This window comes from Mobula birostris, chromosome 8, assembly GCF_030028105.1.
Source record: "Mobula birostris isolate sMobBir1 chromosome 8, sMobBir1.hap1, whole genome shotgun sequence".
Taxonomy (NCBI): Eukaryota; Metazoa; Chordata; class Chondrichthyes; order Myliobatiformes; family Myliobatidae; genus Mobula; species Mobula birostris.
Window position 1 is genome coordinate 82499635 of NC_092377.1, and position 15307 is coordinate 82514941.

The window sequence follows — 15307 nt, forward strand, 5'->3', positions numbered from 1 at the left end:
ACTACACTCCAGGGTTCTGAAAGAGATTGTGGAGAGATTAGCAGTGGTCTTTCAAGTCAGTCAGCATGGTTACAGAGGACTAGAAAATAGCAAATGTCGCTCCACAATTTAAGGGAGGGAGGCAAATGATAGACTGGTAAGTCTAACTTCAGTGGTTGATTCTTAAGAATGAGGTTCTGGGGAACTTGGAAGCATATGATACTAGGCTGAAATTGGCATGGTTTCCTTCATGTCTGCATCATAAAGCTCATTTATTTGATTTAGTTTAGTAGTACTAACATTTAGAGAATCGCTGTCAATTTTCCACAGACTAGGTGTTGCTTTTCTTGCACCAGTGTAGAGTCAGGATAAAATAGATTTGATTTTTCTAAAATTTTCTTAGGAGGAGTGGAAGCAAAATCTGCTTTAAAATGCACTTAACTTCTGTTTAATTATATCAGAACTGGACAGCACAGGAAGGAACAAGTCCTTAAGCCCACAATATCTCTGCCAATCGTGATACAAATTAAACCAATCCCAACTGCCTGCCCAGTATCCATATCCCTCCACTTTCATATCTCCCACTAATGGAAACATATTTTTCATATCCACTCTATTCAGCTTCCAATATTTGGAGGGTTTCAGTGAGATCCCCATTGTTCTTCTAATCTCCAGTGAGTACAGGCCTATGTACTCACTCACTCATAGCCATCAAATGCTCCTCATAAACTAAACATTTCATTTCTGGAATCATTCTTGCAAATCTCCTGGAGTTACCAACAATATCCTCTAGATATTGGGTCCAAATCTGTTCACAATACTCCAAATGTGATCTGACCATCTCCTTGGCTTCAGCATTATATTTTTGCTTTTATATTCTGGTCCTCTTGAAGTGCATATACCTGTCCAAATGCTGCTTAAATGTCACTGTTGCATCTGCTTCCACCACCACTGGTGCCTCCTTTACCACCCTATTGATTTGTGTTGCCGCTTTCAGAGACCTATAGACTCTCACCTGCAATATTCCTCTGTATGTCAATACTCCTAAGGGTCATGCCATTGACTGTATACTTTCTTTTATATTTGACCCCTCAAAGTGCAACATGTAACACTTGTCTAGGTTAAACTATGCAATTTTTCCACCCATGCCTCCAACTGTCCTGCTGTATCCTTTGACAACCTCCTTCATTTACTGCACAGATTTTTTTTGTATTGTAACCTTGATAACTATGGTTGAATATTTTGCACATCCTTTAAAAGTTAGTTAAATCCTAAAATTAGTATTTTTATAACCTTGTGTTGCAATGCTTTTGGAAACCTGTGTAATGTATACTAAGCAATGAAACTTTTTTTCCTAGAAATTGGACAAAGAATCTTCAGAATTATTTGAAATTCCTGTAAAAGAACTTACATTTGAACAGTTACAACTATTAAAGGTAAGAAACTATAATTAAGAAAATGTAGTGATATTCTCAATTGTGTAAGTGAATTCATTGAAAGCTGTTTTCTTCCCCCCAGTCAAATTTGGCCTAAGTTGACATGTATTGCAAAGCTAACCAAGAAAACAAGACGTGCTAAGATGGAGTGAACGACAAGCCAATGAAAAGAGGGAAATTGTATGGCTTTATTGTCCATAAACTACCCACAGCCATCCTCAAATTGTTTTCATTCCTCATTAGTCACTGACTTTAATGCACAATAAGAATAAAACAGTGGTGTGGTTAAGAATCCAGTTAGCTTTACTTATCAGTGCACGGTCACAACCAGAGACAATTAATGACTTCTGTGCTAGAAACAATGTTGGAGAAACAAGTCGATCAGCATTTCTTAAAAGAGAATCACAATTGTCACTTCAAGCCAATGTCTCTTCTGATGAAAATTGATATGTCACAAGTTGGTGGTGTCTCTCCAGAGATGTTGCCTGGCAGGTTTATAGCTACTTGCATTCTTTTTTTTTTCAGATTTCCAGTATCTTTATTTTTTTGTTTTGCTTTTTGACTATTGCACATTTTTCTGTTCTTTATTACTGCATTAAGTTTGTTTTTGCTCCTTTAATTGAGGATTACACTTGCGCTCTGGCCACTTTATTAGGTAGAGACATTCAAACCATCCTGTCTGGCACCAACAGTCATTCCATGCTCAAAGTCACTTGGATCTCATTTCTTCTCCATTCTGTTGTTTGGTCTGAACAGCAAATGAATTACTTGACCATGTCTGCATGCTTTTATGTATTGAGTTTCTGCTACATGATTGGCTGATTAGATATTTGCATTAACAAGCAGGTATACCTAATAAAGTGGCCACTGAGTTGTACATTCCTTAACTATTCCTTCAATCACATATTTCTCAATTCTGCTGAAATGAGTGCTTGTCATTTTGTTTTAAGTAACACTGATCATTGTTGCTGATATAATCCAATATCTTTAAGTTAAGTATCTTACCCAGAAATTTGATTCAGTGATTTTCACTATAGTGTCCCATGGTTAGAGTTTGTTTCAGTTATGCTTTTGGTATTCTATTAAAATCCTGCTCATGGCCTGTACGTTTAGTGTACTTTGCTTCGAATTTAAAAGGGATATTTCCATGTTTGACACCAAATATTGGCAAGTTTGTGTATAAGCTCTTGGTACACGCTGCTGTGATAAATTGTGAGCAGATCAGACACAAGTTTTAGCTGTGAATGCATGATATGGGAAAGAGGAGTCAATAAATGTCTATTAAAATTACTTGAGGGTTTTGATATTATATAGTAATACTTTTTAACGTTATCTACACTTGTATTAGTGACATTTCTCAAAATTGCAGGTTATTAAGTTTTAAATCAAATAATTAGTTTTCAGAATGCTCTTTTATTTTGAACTACAGTATCCCCATTTTACTCAAGTAGTTAAACTCCTGTAAGCAAAGAGGCATGTTAATTCTTAACTGAACAAGGTTATGTATTACAGAAAAGTGAAGCATAAGCACAACAGTGAACTAATGTTCTACTGCTATCTTACATAATTAAGTGGTACAGTCACTTGCCAATTTTATTTTTCAGTTGGCTCATGTGGCTGCTTTGAAGGTGAATGCTGATAAAGGTAAATATAGCATCAGAATTTTTCAACAATCCCCATTACATTGATTTTATAGTTTTAGTATTGTAATTTGAAATCCTTGCACAATGTCATGCTAATTGGTCTCCGAAATGACAGACTAGAAAATCGTTTATTCAGTCAGTTGGTTTTTAAATGTGTTTATACAGTGAACCATGGGTGGCTGAGTGGCGATGCCTCTCTACCACAGGAGGTGTAAGACGCTCCTTCCCTCTGCCAGCCTGCAGGTCACCCTTGGACAAGGTTGGCACCCACTTTGCCCCCTGCCTGTGCACCCCCCCGACCAAGTCCTGGTTATGCGACAACTGACACTAGGCAGACAATCTCTGAAGAGTATGGCTGGGTCACCTGTTGAAACAACCCAACTTATGTGCTTCTATAGATGCCTGTTAAAAAGGAGTTTCACAGTTTTTAAAACATGTTTTAATTCTTTCTGTACAATAGTTCTACCAAAACCCTTTTCTTTAATTTGTATCTGGCTTAATCATAGGTAAGGTAAGTACAGGTTGAAACTTTCCAGTCTGAGAAAACCTTTGGGACCGGACAACAGGAATTTCCCTAGATCACCACCTTCTGAGCAGGCACTGTTCTGTCCATAACCTGGGTTCTTTATGTTGCAAATTTTGTTGGCTAAGATTGAAAATGTTCCACCAGTAGGTAAATTAGCTACAGTTTAATACAGATCTTAGTTCTAGGTCTTAAGTAGTAGCAATCTGTACCAAATCATGGAAATTGCTGGGCCTGTACAACCTGTACAATGCAGTTATTTAATGACCTATTTTATTTTGAATTGATAGTATGCGCTTAACTGTTTCACTGTAATCATAGTAAAAGTTGCTGGACCATATTTGCTGTGTCTAAAATAGATGAAACAGAAAAGTCCTTTATAAACAGATTAATACATCAGTGCAAAGTTATTTCACGTCAGTAGTTGTTTAAGCTGAGCTCACTTCTGAAAAGGGAGAAGAGACTTTTGGTTTGGAAAGTTATCTTTATTTCTGGTAACTAAATTGAACTGAGCAAGGAAGGCTGCAAAGAGTTCAATTATAAACTTGTTATATTTAAATCTATGTTGATAATTTTTATGTTTCATTAGTTTAATGTATATAAGATTGGGTTCAGAAGCATAGAGAATGAAATGGAGCATTCAATTACTGTGTTATATGTATGAAATTTCAACATGGAGCCTTAAATGTACAATTTGAGTCTGAGTCAAATGCTAGGCTATTATCTGCTTGAGAATTGATTCCATTCGTGTAAAGCAATAAAATGGGGACAAAAGCTGTTCCGACCCTTTGCATTTTAACTTCGGTGCCTTGTCCTATAGGATATGTTTAAGAATTGTGATGGGTAAAATTGGCTTAACCTAATTTATAATGTATCTTTTAAGAAGGTTGATGTTACTAGTGGCAGTCTTGCATTAATTCTGGCCTCATTTAATATGGTTACTCAATTAAAACCTCATTAGCAGCGAAAGTGATGGTAAATGGCCATCACACTGACAATGTTTGAATTAGGCTAGTGGTGGTTTGTTTCCTTCATTATTTGGTCTTATCTACTTAGAAAATATTTGAATTAATCTTCACCTAAAATTTCCTTTCCCTCCTGTATTTTCATTTAAAATAATTATCTATAGATGCCATGATTTGAATGTATGCTCGAGTGAATAGCTTTTATTTTGCTCGTGAAAATAACATGCAAATTCTCTTGGAGATGCAGTAAAAACAGTGAAATGCACACATAACTTTTTAAACTAAGTCATGGTGATAATACTTCCATGTGTTATTCATAAATCAGTACTATTTCCAATTTGTACTTGTCATTAATGTTCTGAAGTAGCAATGTTGCTTTCCATTTTTTATTGTACTACCCCTGATATAAATACAGTTGGTTTGTGTATGTCCATTTGAAATATCGCATTGTCTATAATAAACTCCAAAAACAGGGTAATAGAATAATGTCCCGGAAAACTGGTCATTTCTGACGACTTTAGCCAGGATTAGAAATCCTATCCTCTTCTAGGAAAGAGGGATTAAAGTCCTCCATATGAAGCTATTTTCCTTAAATTGTGATTTTTACACAAGGAACATCTTGGATAACATCGATTTCACGAATAGATCTTTTTGTCCCTTTTGAAAGCAAGTCTGCTTGAAAATTGTCTAAGCAATAGCTTACTTTTTCAGTTATTCATTAAGCTGAAGGCATTAACTGAGGTAAGTTAATTTAACCTTTGGTGTAAATGTTACTGTGTTTATACATGATTTTATAGGAAGATCATTTTTAATTTCAAAATTCATGTGAGCTTCCTGAATTTTTAATTCCTTAGAAAATTTGGATGATGAAAATGATGCTTCAGACAACCAGCCATTTCCTTCCTTACAACAGGTGTGTTATTTAACGAACAAAATCTAACTTGTACAGAATTTTCACAATGTAATTGAATATCATTTCTATCCTCTTGAATGTGAGACTGCTTAGTGTCCAGATATTCATAAGTAGGAAGAAATAAGTATTCATTGTTGTCTTTGATCAGTGACAGTTGCCATAGTTTTTTTTTGGCAATTTAATTATGCACAATAGTTCTGAATCAATTAGAAGTGGTTGTTTGTGTATTACTTATATTACAAAAGATATTAATATATAGTTAAAATTTGTACTTGAAATTTTGTGGATTACTTGCGAAGCAGGTGCTTTCCGCATAAATTAAATGGTGTAATTTCTTCTTAGGTTTTATTATGTGTGCCTGAGAATATTGGGTTCAACATTGAAATTAAATGGCCCTATCAACAAAAAGTAAGTGCCTTACACTCCATAGTTGTACATTGGCTGGGTATCTTTGGTAGGATTTATTGGGAATATGGTCAGTGCAGCAACCAGATAACCTTGTTTATAGTATTAACATCATGACTAACTAGATGAAAGACTATCTTTGACAAGGTTTATGTATTCTTGATGATCATTACTGGTGTAAATTGAAATTACTAAATGTTACTGTTAACTTTTAGGGGAGCAAATGCTAAAACACGATGACAATTGCTCAAATTTTTGCTTTCAATGTTTTATTAGTATATAATGTACAGTCCAAAAATTGTAAGGCTTATTATATTCCAGTTGTTAATTCCATCTACTTTTGCAGATTGATGAGACTAAAACCATTGTGATGGGGCACTATAGTTATAGAAGTGGTTTTGTATATCACCTCTAGAACTACAGTCAAGGTGTAGTCCTGATGTGTAATGTGTTGGGTTTCTTTAAGTGATGCATTAGTTTTCATTAAGCACTGAGAGGGAACTTGCACTTGGATGTTTGAATCAGATTATGAAGGGATATTTCAATATCCAAATAAAATGGGAAAGCAGTTGATACAGTAAATTTGCAAAATTTAGCTTAGTAGAACAGTTGTCTCTGACTCAAGGTTCTTAATCCATAAGTTGTGCAGGTTATTCAGTGATACTTCATAGTGATAATAAAAATGTACTACATTATTGAAGCTGCTTCTATCAAAGAAAATGGTAAACCATAAACATGTAGGAATTTTTAAAGGGCAGTCTTCTGCCAAATATCTTGAGCTTAAAATGTTCTGCTGTTGACCCTGCAAAAGGATTTTTTGATATAAATATCCAAACAGTGCAAGGAGTTTGAAAGAGTTCATAAGCAATCTTGATAGGCCACAAGCATAACTGCTGTGGGAGTCAACTATTGCAGGAGAAGAAAAAGTGGAAGGTGTTGGATCACTGTCATCTGTAATGTAGCAGAAAAATATTGCTCAGTATATTTGAGATTCCACTCTGTCCACTGCTTATTATATATAATTTATTTGTTGTGCCTGCTGTCTACAGAAACTCAAGGTGTTTTTTTTTCTCTTCCATTTATAGGATGGTACTTGGGAGGGTAACTTGCCAACATATTTGGACATGAATAAAGCTATTGATGTCATCCTAAAATGTACCTTGGAAAATGCATCTAACCGTCAAATAGTGTTTTCTTCCTTTGTTGCTGATGTCTGTTCTATGTAAGTTTCAAATTAATACTTGAAAAGAATAAGTATCTGTAGATCTTCATCTCTTGCATTTTTAGTAAGTATTATTTTTGCTCCGTGATGTTTTGGTAGTGCTACCTGCAGTTTAAATCCAAGATATCTAACAAAAAGGAACACTTTATTGCGGTTGCCTAAAATCTAGATATCTTGTTCCAGAGACTCCATGCAATTGTACAAAGATTTTTCTTCCTGCTGTATTGATTTGTTTATGTTGGACTTCATCTCTGGACTCAAGAAAAAGTGTTTGCCCTGAAGGGACTAAACAAAGTTTTCCAGACTGCTTTTGGGGATGGTAGGTTAGGCATTTGAGCAGAGAATAAGCTCAAATTCCTTTAGAATTCCTTTGTTATGTATCTTTAACTTGCAATGTAGCCTGACCTGAGAGTTAATAGCACTTTCTGTTTTATCTTCTATTTGTTGTATCTTTATTTTGATTTTGCTTGGCTTTAGCACTTTTAGTGACAATGTTACCATGTGAAAGGTGGATGAGTATACGGTATTGCTATTTGTTAAAGGAAAGCAGGTGTGATAATGTTGCAAACAACAGGAATTCTGCAGATGCTGGAAATTCAAGCAACACACATAAAAGTTGCTCTGAGATTTTGACTAGTGAAAGAAGGTATAGTTACTGAGAGAGGATCTAGTAAATTATTTTAACTAGGCCCATGTTACACTGATGTAGCTAATCAGTCAGCTTCCACAAACTGCAGTTCAGTTGTCTATAATGAAATTCACTTATTATTCCCTTTATTCTTCCATAAAGGAAGAATTTGTATGAATGTGGAAAAATACCTGCATTGATCGTGGTGGGGGTGTGTGTGGAGGTTGGAGTTGCTGAGTAGGAAATACAGGGTATGTATGTTGGAAAGACATGAAGTTTAAATGTGATAATTCCAAGAGCCTGAATGTTTCATTCTGGAAACCATTGTACCATTACCACTTAGGTAAATTAGCATTAATCTTGCTGATAAGTTTCTGTCCACATTGTTTTAACAATTTGTCAGACTGATCTGTTTTAATTAAAATAGTTTAACTGAAACTAGATTCAGCCCTCACAACAATTTTCACATTTTACTGTCTAATTTTCTCAATTTAAAGTATATTGAAGTAGGATTTTTTGAGTTAATCTTCAAAACATCATGCATTATGTCGAATCAGAGGAAAAATTTCAAAACCTATCCAACAATTTACTAAAATTGAAAAACCCAAATTGTGAGCTGAACAAATATATCCATTCCCTTTGTAATTACTACACAAGCTATCCTGAGGTGCTGTACTGTATACTATCTTACCAACTCACCCATTTTGGTGATGTAGAAAATTGGAAGATCATCCATCTGTCTTCAATGAATTCGTTAGAATAAATACCCCCTCTCTCTGTAAGGTCCAGCAGTATGGTAGATTTTCAACAGACCAAACTAAAATGAAGACCAAAAAAAGCATTCAAGACAAGTCAAAGAAATGATAATAGAGGAAATCTAGGTAAAAGGTATAAGGCTATCTCGAAGACACTGAATATAACTCAGATCAGTGCAGTCCATCATGAAACCATGGTCAGGCTGCCTGCTGAACTTAGTTGCTGGAAAAGATTGGTATTTGTAAGAGAGGCTACTGTAAGGCCAACAGTCACTCTGAGCTGCAGAAATCAGTGGCTGTAACTAGAGTTAACATAGAAATAAACAGCACGTTACAGGCCCTTCGGCCACAATTTTGTGCTGACCAAGTAACACTCTAGAAGCTGCCTAGAATTTCCCTACTGCATAGCCCTCTTTTTCTAAACTCCATGTATCTATCTAAGAGTCTGAAAAAACGCTATTGTATCCACCTCTACCACTGTCACTGGTGGTGCATTCCACACACGTCCGTCACTCTGGGAAAAACTCGCCTCTGACATCCCCCTTGTACCAACTTTCAAGCATCTTAAAACTATGCTCCCTCATGTTAGCCATTTCAGCTCTGGGCGGGGGAAGCCTTTGGCTATCCGCACGATCAATGTCTGTTGTCTTGTACACCTCTATCAGGTCACCTCTCATCCTCCTTTGCACCAAGGAGAAAAGGTTCTCCAGTCCAGGCACCATCCTTGTAAATCTCCTCCGCACTCCCTCTATAGTATCCACATCCTTGCTGTAGTGAGGTGACCAGAGCTGAACACAATACTCCAAGTGAGGTCTAACTGAGGTCTTGTATAGCTGTAACATTAGCTCCCAGCTTTTGAACTGAATCCCATGGTTGATGAAGGCCAACACACTATACGCCACCTTAACAACTCTGTCAGCCTGTGCAGCAGCTTTGAGTGTCCTATGGACATGGACCCTAAGATCTTGCTGATCCTCCACACTGGCAGGAGTCTTACCATTAATATTCTGTCTTCAAATTTGACCTACCACTTCACGCTTATCTGGGTTGAACTTCATCTGACACTTCTCAGCCAAGTTCTGCATCCTATCGATGTCACGCTGTCACTTCTATCAACCCTCCAGACTATTCACAACACCCCCAACTTTTGTGTCATCAGCAAACTTACCAACCTACCCTTCTACCTTCCTCATCCAAGTCATTTATAAAAATCACAAAGAGGAGCCCCAGAGCAGATTCCTGCAAAACACCATTGGTCACTGTCCTCCATGCAGAATTTGAACCATTTACCACCCTCTGCCTTCTTTTGGCAAGCCAATTCTGAATCCACAAAGCAAAGTCTCCTTGGATCCCATGCCTCAATACTTTCTGACTGAGCCTTGAATGGGAAACCTTATCAAGTGCCTTACTGAAATCCATATACACTACATCCACTGCCTCTACGTTCAACAATGTGTTTTGTTACATCCGCAAAGAGTTCAACTAGCCTCGTAAGGCATGACCTGCCCTTGATATGCGGACTATCCTTAATCAAATTATGTCTCTAGATGCTCATAAATCAAGCCTGTCAGGATCTTCAACAACTTGCCCACCATGAAGTAAGATTCATTTATCTATAATTTCCTGGGTTATCTCTACTCCCTTTCTTGAACAAGGGAAGAAAGTTTCCAACTTTCCAATCCTCTGCTACTTCTCCTGTCCCTATTGATGATGCAAAGATCATCGCCAGAGGCTCAGCAATCTCCTTCTTCGCTTCCCACAGTAGCCTGGGGTACATCTCATCCAGTCCCGGCAAACTATCTAATTTAATACCTTTCAGAAGCTCCAACGTATTCTCTTAATGTCCATACTGCCTAGAGACGTGCTGGGCCCTAGCACCCGGGAGGCAACACATTATCCTGGCGTCTCTATTGCTACTGCAGAATCTCCTGTCTGTCCCTCTAACTATTGAGTCCCCTATTGCTCCGCCTGACTTCACCCTACACTTCTGAGGCTCAGAGCCAGCTACTGTGCTGTTGGTCTGACTGCTGCTGCCTTGTCCAGATAGGTCATCCCCCTCAGCAGTATCCAAAGCCTGTTGCTGAGGGGAATGGCCACAGGGGACCTTGCACTGACTTCTTTCTTCCTTTACCCCTCTCGGTGTCACCCATTTACTCCCTGAATTCTGCACTCTGGGTGTAACTACCTGCTGAAAAGCCACCTATCAATTGCTCTGCCTCCCGGATGATCCTAAGTTCATTCAATTTCAGCTCCAGCTCCTTCATGAGCTGGAGTTATTTGCACTTCCTGCAGGTGTAGTCATCAGGGAAACTATCTGATTCCATGAATTCCCACATCCTAAAGGAGGAGCATTCCACTGCCATATCTGCCATCCTGCCTGCACTGTATAATGGGCAACCGACCAAATAAGCAATAACGAAAGGGGAGGAAAGAAAACTAACTCTTCTGACCTGTTTCTTTGGCTTCTGCCTCTTCTTGTCGAAGCCACTTGAGTCAAAGCCTGATGCTCCTACTCTCATGGCTGGCCCACTTCCACCAATGGCCCTTCTGTGCTTTTATTTATTTAATTCACAGTGCTCTGCTGCCACCGCTGATTGGGCCTCTGGAATGTCCAAACGCCCGCGAGGCGCTCCTTTCATACAAGCTTCGCCGGACTACAAGTAACTCCTTTGAAGTGCTCTGCTCCTGACACTGATTGGGCCTCCAGAATCTGAAGTTCATTGCTCCATAATCTCTAAGGCCTTGCGCAAAAAGGGTATTTGTGGAATAGTGGCTTGGAAGAAGCCCTGGCTAAAATAAAAGCATCCTTGCCCATCAAGATATTGCAAAACATCATTTAGAAGATACTGTAAAGATGTGGAAAGTGGTCTTGTGGTCAGATGAGACTAAAGTGGAACTTTTTGGCCTCAACATGACATAGTATATGTGGCATAAATCTAATGCTAAGCATCAGCCAGGTAATGCCTTCCCTACTGTATAGTGGAGGTAGCATCATGCTATGGACATGCTTTTCAGTGGGATGGACTGGAAATCTGGTCAGAATTGATGGGAAAATAAATGCTGCTAAGTACAGAGATCCTGGATAAAAACCCGCTAGCCAGAAAGCTTAAATTGGGGAGGAAGTTCATCTTTCAACATTACAATGATCCAAAGCATAATGCCAGAGCAAGCATGGAGTGGCTTCAAATGAAGGTAATTGATTTCTTTGTGACACCCAGTCAGAATCCCGACCGTCATCCAATCGAACATCTGGCAAGACCTCAAGATTGTTGTTCACTACTGCTCCCCAACTAACCTGGCACAGCTTGAGCAATTTTGCAAGGAAGGGCAAATCTTGCCTCGTCACATTATTAGCTTGGCACAAAGGCTTATCTAAAAAGATGCTGGCTGTAGTAGCTGTGAGAAGTGGTTTAACTAGGTACAGAGCAAAGGGACATGAATACTCTTAAGCTCACATTTCAGTTTTTGATTTTTTTTTTTAGTTTTTCATGCTTTACAATTTTCCCTGTTTATTGGGCTCAACTGTGAAAAAAGAAGCATGTGATTCAGAAATAAAAATTCTCAGTTCAATTGATCAAAATCCCTGGTTGTAGTACTTATTTATGTGAATAAAGGGTTGTGAGCTGAATACTTTTATAAGGCACTGTATTTAATGTTTTGTCCACTTCAAGAATTTGCCTATGTGTCCCTCTGTTCATTTCCTTGGTTTGCCTTGATACTTCTGAAGCTATCGTGTGCAGTTAATGTTTTACGTACTAATTCTTAAATTACTTTGAGTACTGTCAAACTGGTCATTAGGCATCAAGAAAGTAATGTCTTTCGGCATTGATCAATTTTATTTCCTCCAAATGATGAAAACTGAATCAACTCAAAGCGCAAGTTTGTTATTGCATTTCCTCATGCAGTTTGAATAAATTGGTGTCTATTATTGTAGATTTATTACACAAGTGCAACAAACATAAACAATTATCATTAATGCTAGACACAAGATCCCAGAACATTCTCTGAGTAGGTGATAGTGAGCTACCTTCTTGAAGCTATCCAAGGTGTGATGTTGTTCACTTTGCTGTCAAAGGCATTTAAGGATAGGCAATTAAATGCTGAATACTGAAGTTTGTGGTGCCTTCATCTCTTGAATGTAAAAACCACTTCAGCCATCAATAGCAAATTACAAAATAAAAGAATATATTTTGTGCCCCTGATGTGAATAGAGCCCAAATATTTGAGTTCTAATAAAGTACAGTATGTAGATAAAAGGACATCCTATACTTAAACATGTTTTCTGACAGGAAATTGCAAAAAGGAGAGACTTTAATGTTTCTTCCATAGTGAAAATTCTTTGTTTTTCTAGGATCAGGCAGAAGCAAAACAAGTATCCAGTACTTTTCTTGACCCAAGGCAATACTGATGCCTATCCAGAGCTTATGGATCTCCGATGCCGAACTACACCAATTGCAATGAGTTTTGCACAGTCAGAAAACCTTCTAGTAAGTACTAATAATTCTATACATTTCCACAATCTAATGTGAGCATTAATTTTAGTACTTTGTTTTTAATTTGATTTCCTTTTTTTTAATAGGGAGTCAATGTGCACACAGAGGACTTGCTGCGAAATCCTGAGTATATTCAACAAGCTAAATCAAAAAAATTAGTCATATTTTGCTGGGGTGATGATACCAATGAGTCAGAAAATAGGAGGTTGCTGAAGCAGAAAGGAATTGATGGCCTTATCTATGACAGGTATGGTCAATACAGCAAAATTTAATCATACTAGAGTAGACTGTGCAGAGTAGCTGATGTACGTAACTGGTAACAGTTTTAGTTTTATTTTGAAAGCTTTGCAGATTTCATTAAGACTTAAAATGTACTTTCTGTTTTATGGACTTAAAGTGGTAGCAGTTTAATGCAGTGGTTTGCTGTGCCTCGTGAGATAGCAGATGTCAGTCACTACACTAGGTTAAGGATTGGACTAAGGGCAAAATTGGAAGAGTACACTTTTTTTAAACCTGAAAATTTGGAAAAGAAATACACAGCATTGTCACTGATAGCATTTTCTAAGATGTACAATTATAAATGCCTTCAAGGTCACTTCACTTCCAATTTCCTTCTTTGTTCTTAACACTGTGAAACTGCAACAAATCTGTATACTTCAGTTAACGGGTTTGAGTTTTGAATAATTATTTTCTGTTGTGTATTTGAAAGAAGTAACTCGGTCGTAAGTAAAATGCGGGGAATTGATAGATAATTTAAAAGGCAGATAATATGTAACATGGGAGCATTTGATGGTGTCTGCAACAAGAAGCCCAAGCAAGTGATTATTAGAGACCAGTTATGGTATGATAATTGGACACGGGGCGGCACAGTAGCATAGTGGTTAGCTTACTGGTTTTACAGCGCCAGTAACCCAGGTTCACTTTCATCACTCTCTGTAAGGAGTTTATTTGTCTCCCGTGCTAGCATGGGTTTTGGATTTCCTCTAGGTGCTCCAGTTTCCTCCCACATTTCAAAGGCATACAGTTAGGTTAGTGAGTTATGTTGGCACTGGAAGCATGGCAACACTTGTGGACTGCCAAGCGCAGTCCTTGCTAATTTGATATGAAACAAATTACACATTTCACTCTCTTGATATTTCAATGTATATGTGACAATTAAAGCTTATCTTTATCTTCTGCAATTTCCAATTCCCAAAGCAGCACTTCAGGGTTAAACCAGTGTTTGGGGACCAATCTATTTAATTTATTTCAATGTTTTATCATCTTTAAACATGTCCTTCTGTTTACAATTTGTGTGAATGAGTTCCTTATCTGCCACGTAAAGTCTTGGGCAACATCGAACTCGTGGTTGATAATCAGCAAATGCCATTTGCACTGTTCAGTGAGCATCTTTAGTGAATGTCCCACTTCTCTGAGCATTCATCCATATTTTTCATGCCTGCAACCTTCATTATCAACAATGTGGGAATTGACTAAAAGCTATAGGATTAGGTAAGCATATATTGGTCAGAGATTCACTTGGATACATCCTCAAAGCTCTATGTCAACCACAAAGTGGAAGTCTGTGTGTTTGAATATTCTTCATTTGCCTATATGAAAGTTACAGCAGCACCAAAAAGATGCCATCCAAGATCAAGGTAGTTTGTTTTATTGCCATTTCTGAATGTTAACACCGTCAAGACTTGGGGCAATGTACCTTAATGTAATCATGAGCCAAATAAGAGTACAGCAACTTGCTGAGCATTATTTCACATCATCTTAAATCCTTAATTCAAGCTTGTTCAATAGAACAATATCTTTTGGTAACTTGGAATCCTGTTCTGGGCAGATCATTACTCATTTGCTGCTGGGCCAAAATCCTTGTGACACCTGTATTTTTGCCATGTAAATTGGTGTTTTCAAAAGACAGTCCATAACTGCTTTGAGCTATTATCATTGTGCAATAAATCCTGGACATAATATCAATGTCACGTCTTCTAGAGTTGAGTGTTGTTCATGCTCTTCACATCATCCGGTTTCCTATTGACTCCTAACTTTCTTTGAGGTTGTAACTCCTGTATTTGTTGCTTTCATTAAAGCAGAAATGTGAGAACATCTCTGAAAAAGAGCAAGCCATATCTTTTATTGGATTGAGCAATGGCTCAGCCTGAAATTTATTCCCAGCTTCAGTTGCATTTGTAATCATCTACAAGTTATTGCCAATTGTAACTTTGTCTGCACTTTTTAATGCCACGGTTGTTTTCCATTTGTTGTACGCTTGACTGCTTTGAACTTGATGTATAAGAAGAACTGGAACAGAACTTGTATATCCTTGCCTCATTTGTCGATTGTTCCAAATCGGATGG

The 15307-nt window shown here is 37.6% G+C and overlaps 1 protein-coding gene and 1 long non-coding RNA gene across 4 annotated transcripts in view; one reads left to right on the forward strand and one right to left on the reverse strand.

Moving 5' to 3' along the window:
• gpcpd1 (glycerophosphocholine phosphodiesterase 1) overlaps positions 1-15307 on the forward strand; it is a 72789-nt gene that overhangs the window by 54519 nt on the left and 2963 nt on the right. For all 3 annotated transcript variants that reach the window (XM_072265544.1, XM_072265546.1, XM_072265545.1), the window contains 7 exons: positions 1338-1415; positions 3020-3059; positions 5401-5459; positions 5802-5867; positions 6950-7086; positions 12821-12956; positions 13049-13209. In XM_072265544.1, coding sequence (XP_072121645.1) covers positions 1338-1415; positions 3020-3059; positions 5401-5459; positions 5802-5867; positions 6950-7086; positions 12821-12956; positions 13049-13209 — 677 coding nt within the window. The remainder of the gene's footprint in view (positions 1-1337; positions 1416-3019; positions 3060-5400; positions 5460-5801; positions 5868-6949; positions 7087-12820; positions 12957-13048; positions 13210-15307) is intronic.
• The window catches only part of LOC140201437 (uncharacterized), a 31267-nt gene that overhangs the window by 2887 nt on the left and 13073 nt on the right, over positions 1-15307 (reverse strand). Inside the window, exon 2 of the long non-coding RNA XR_011886857.1 lies at positions 8414-8531. This is a non-coding gene — a long non-coding RNA (uncharacterized lncRNA). The remainder of the gene's footprint in view (positions 1-8413; positions 8532-15307) is intronic.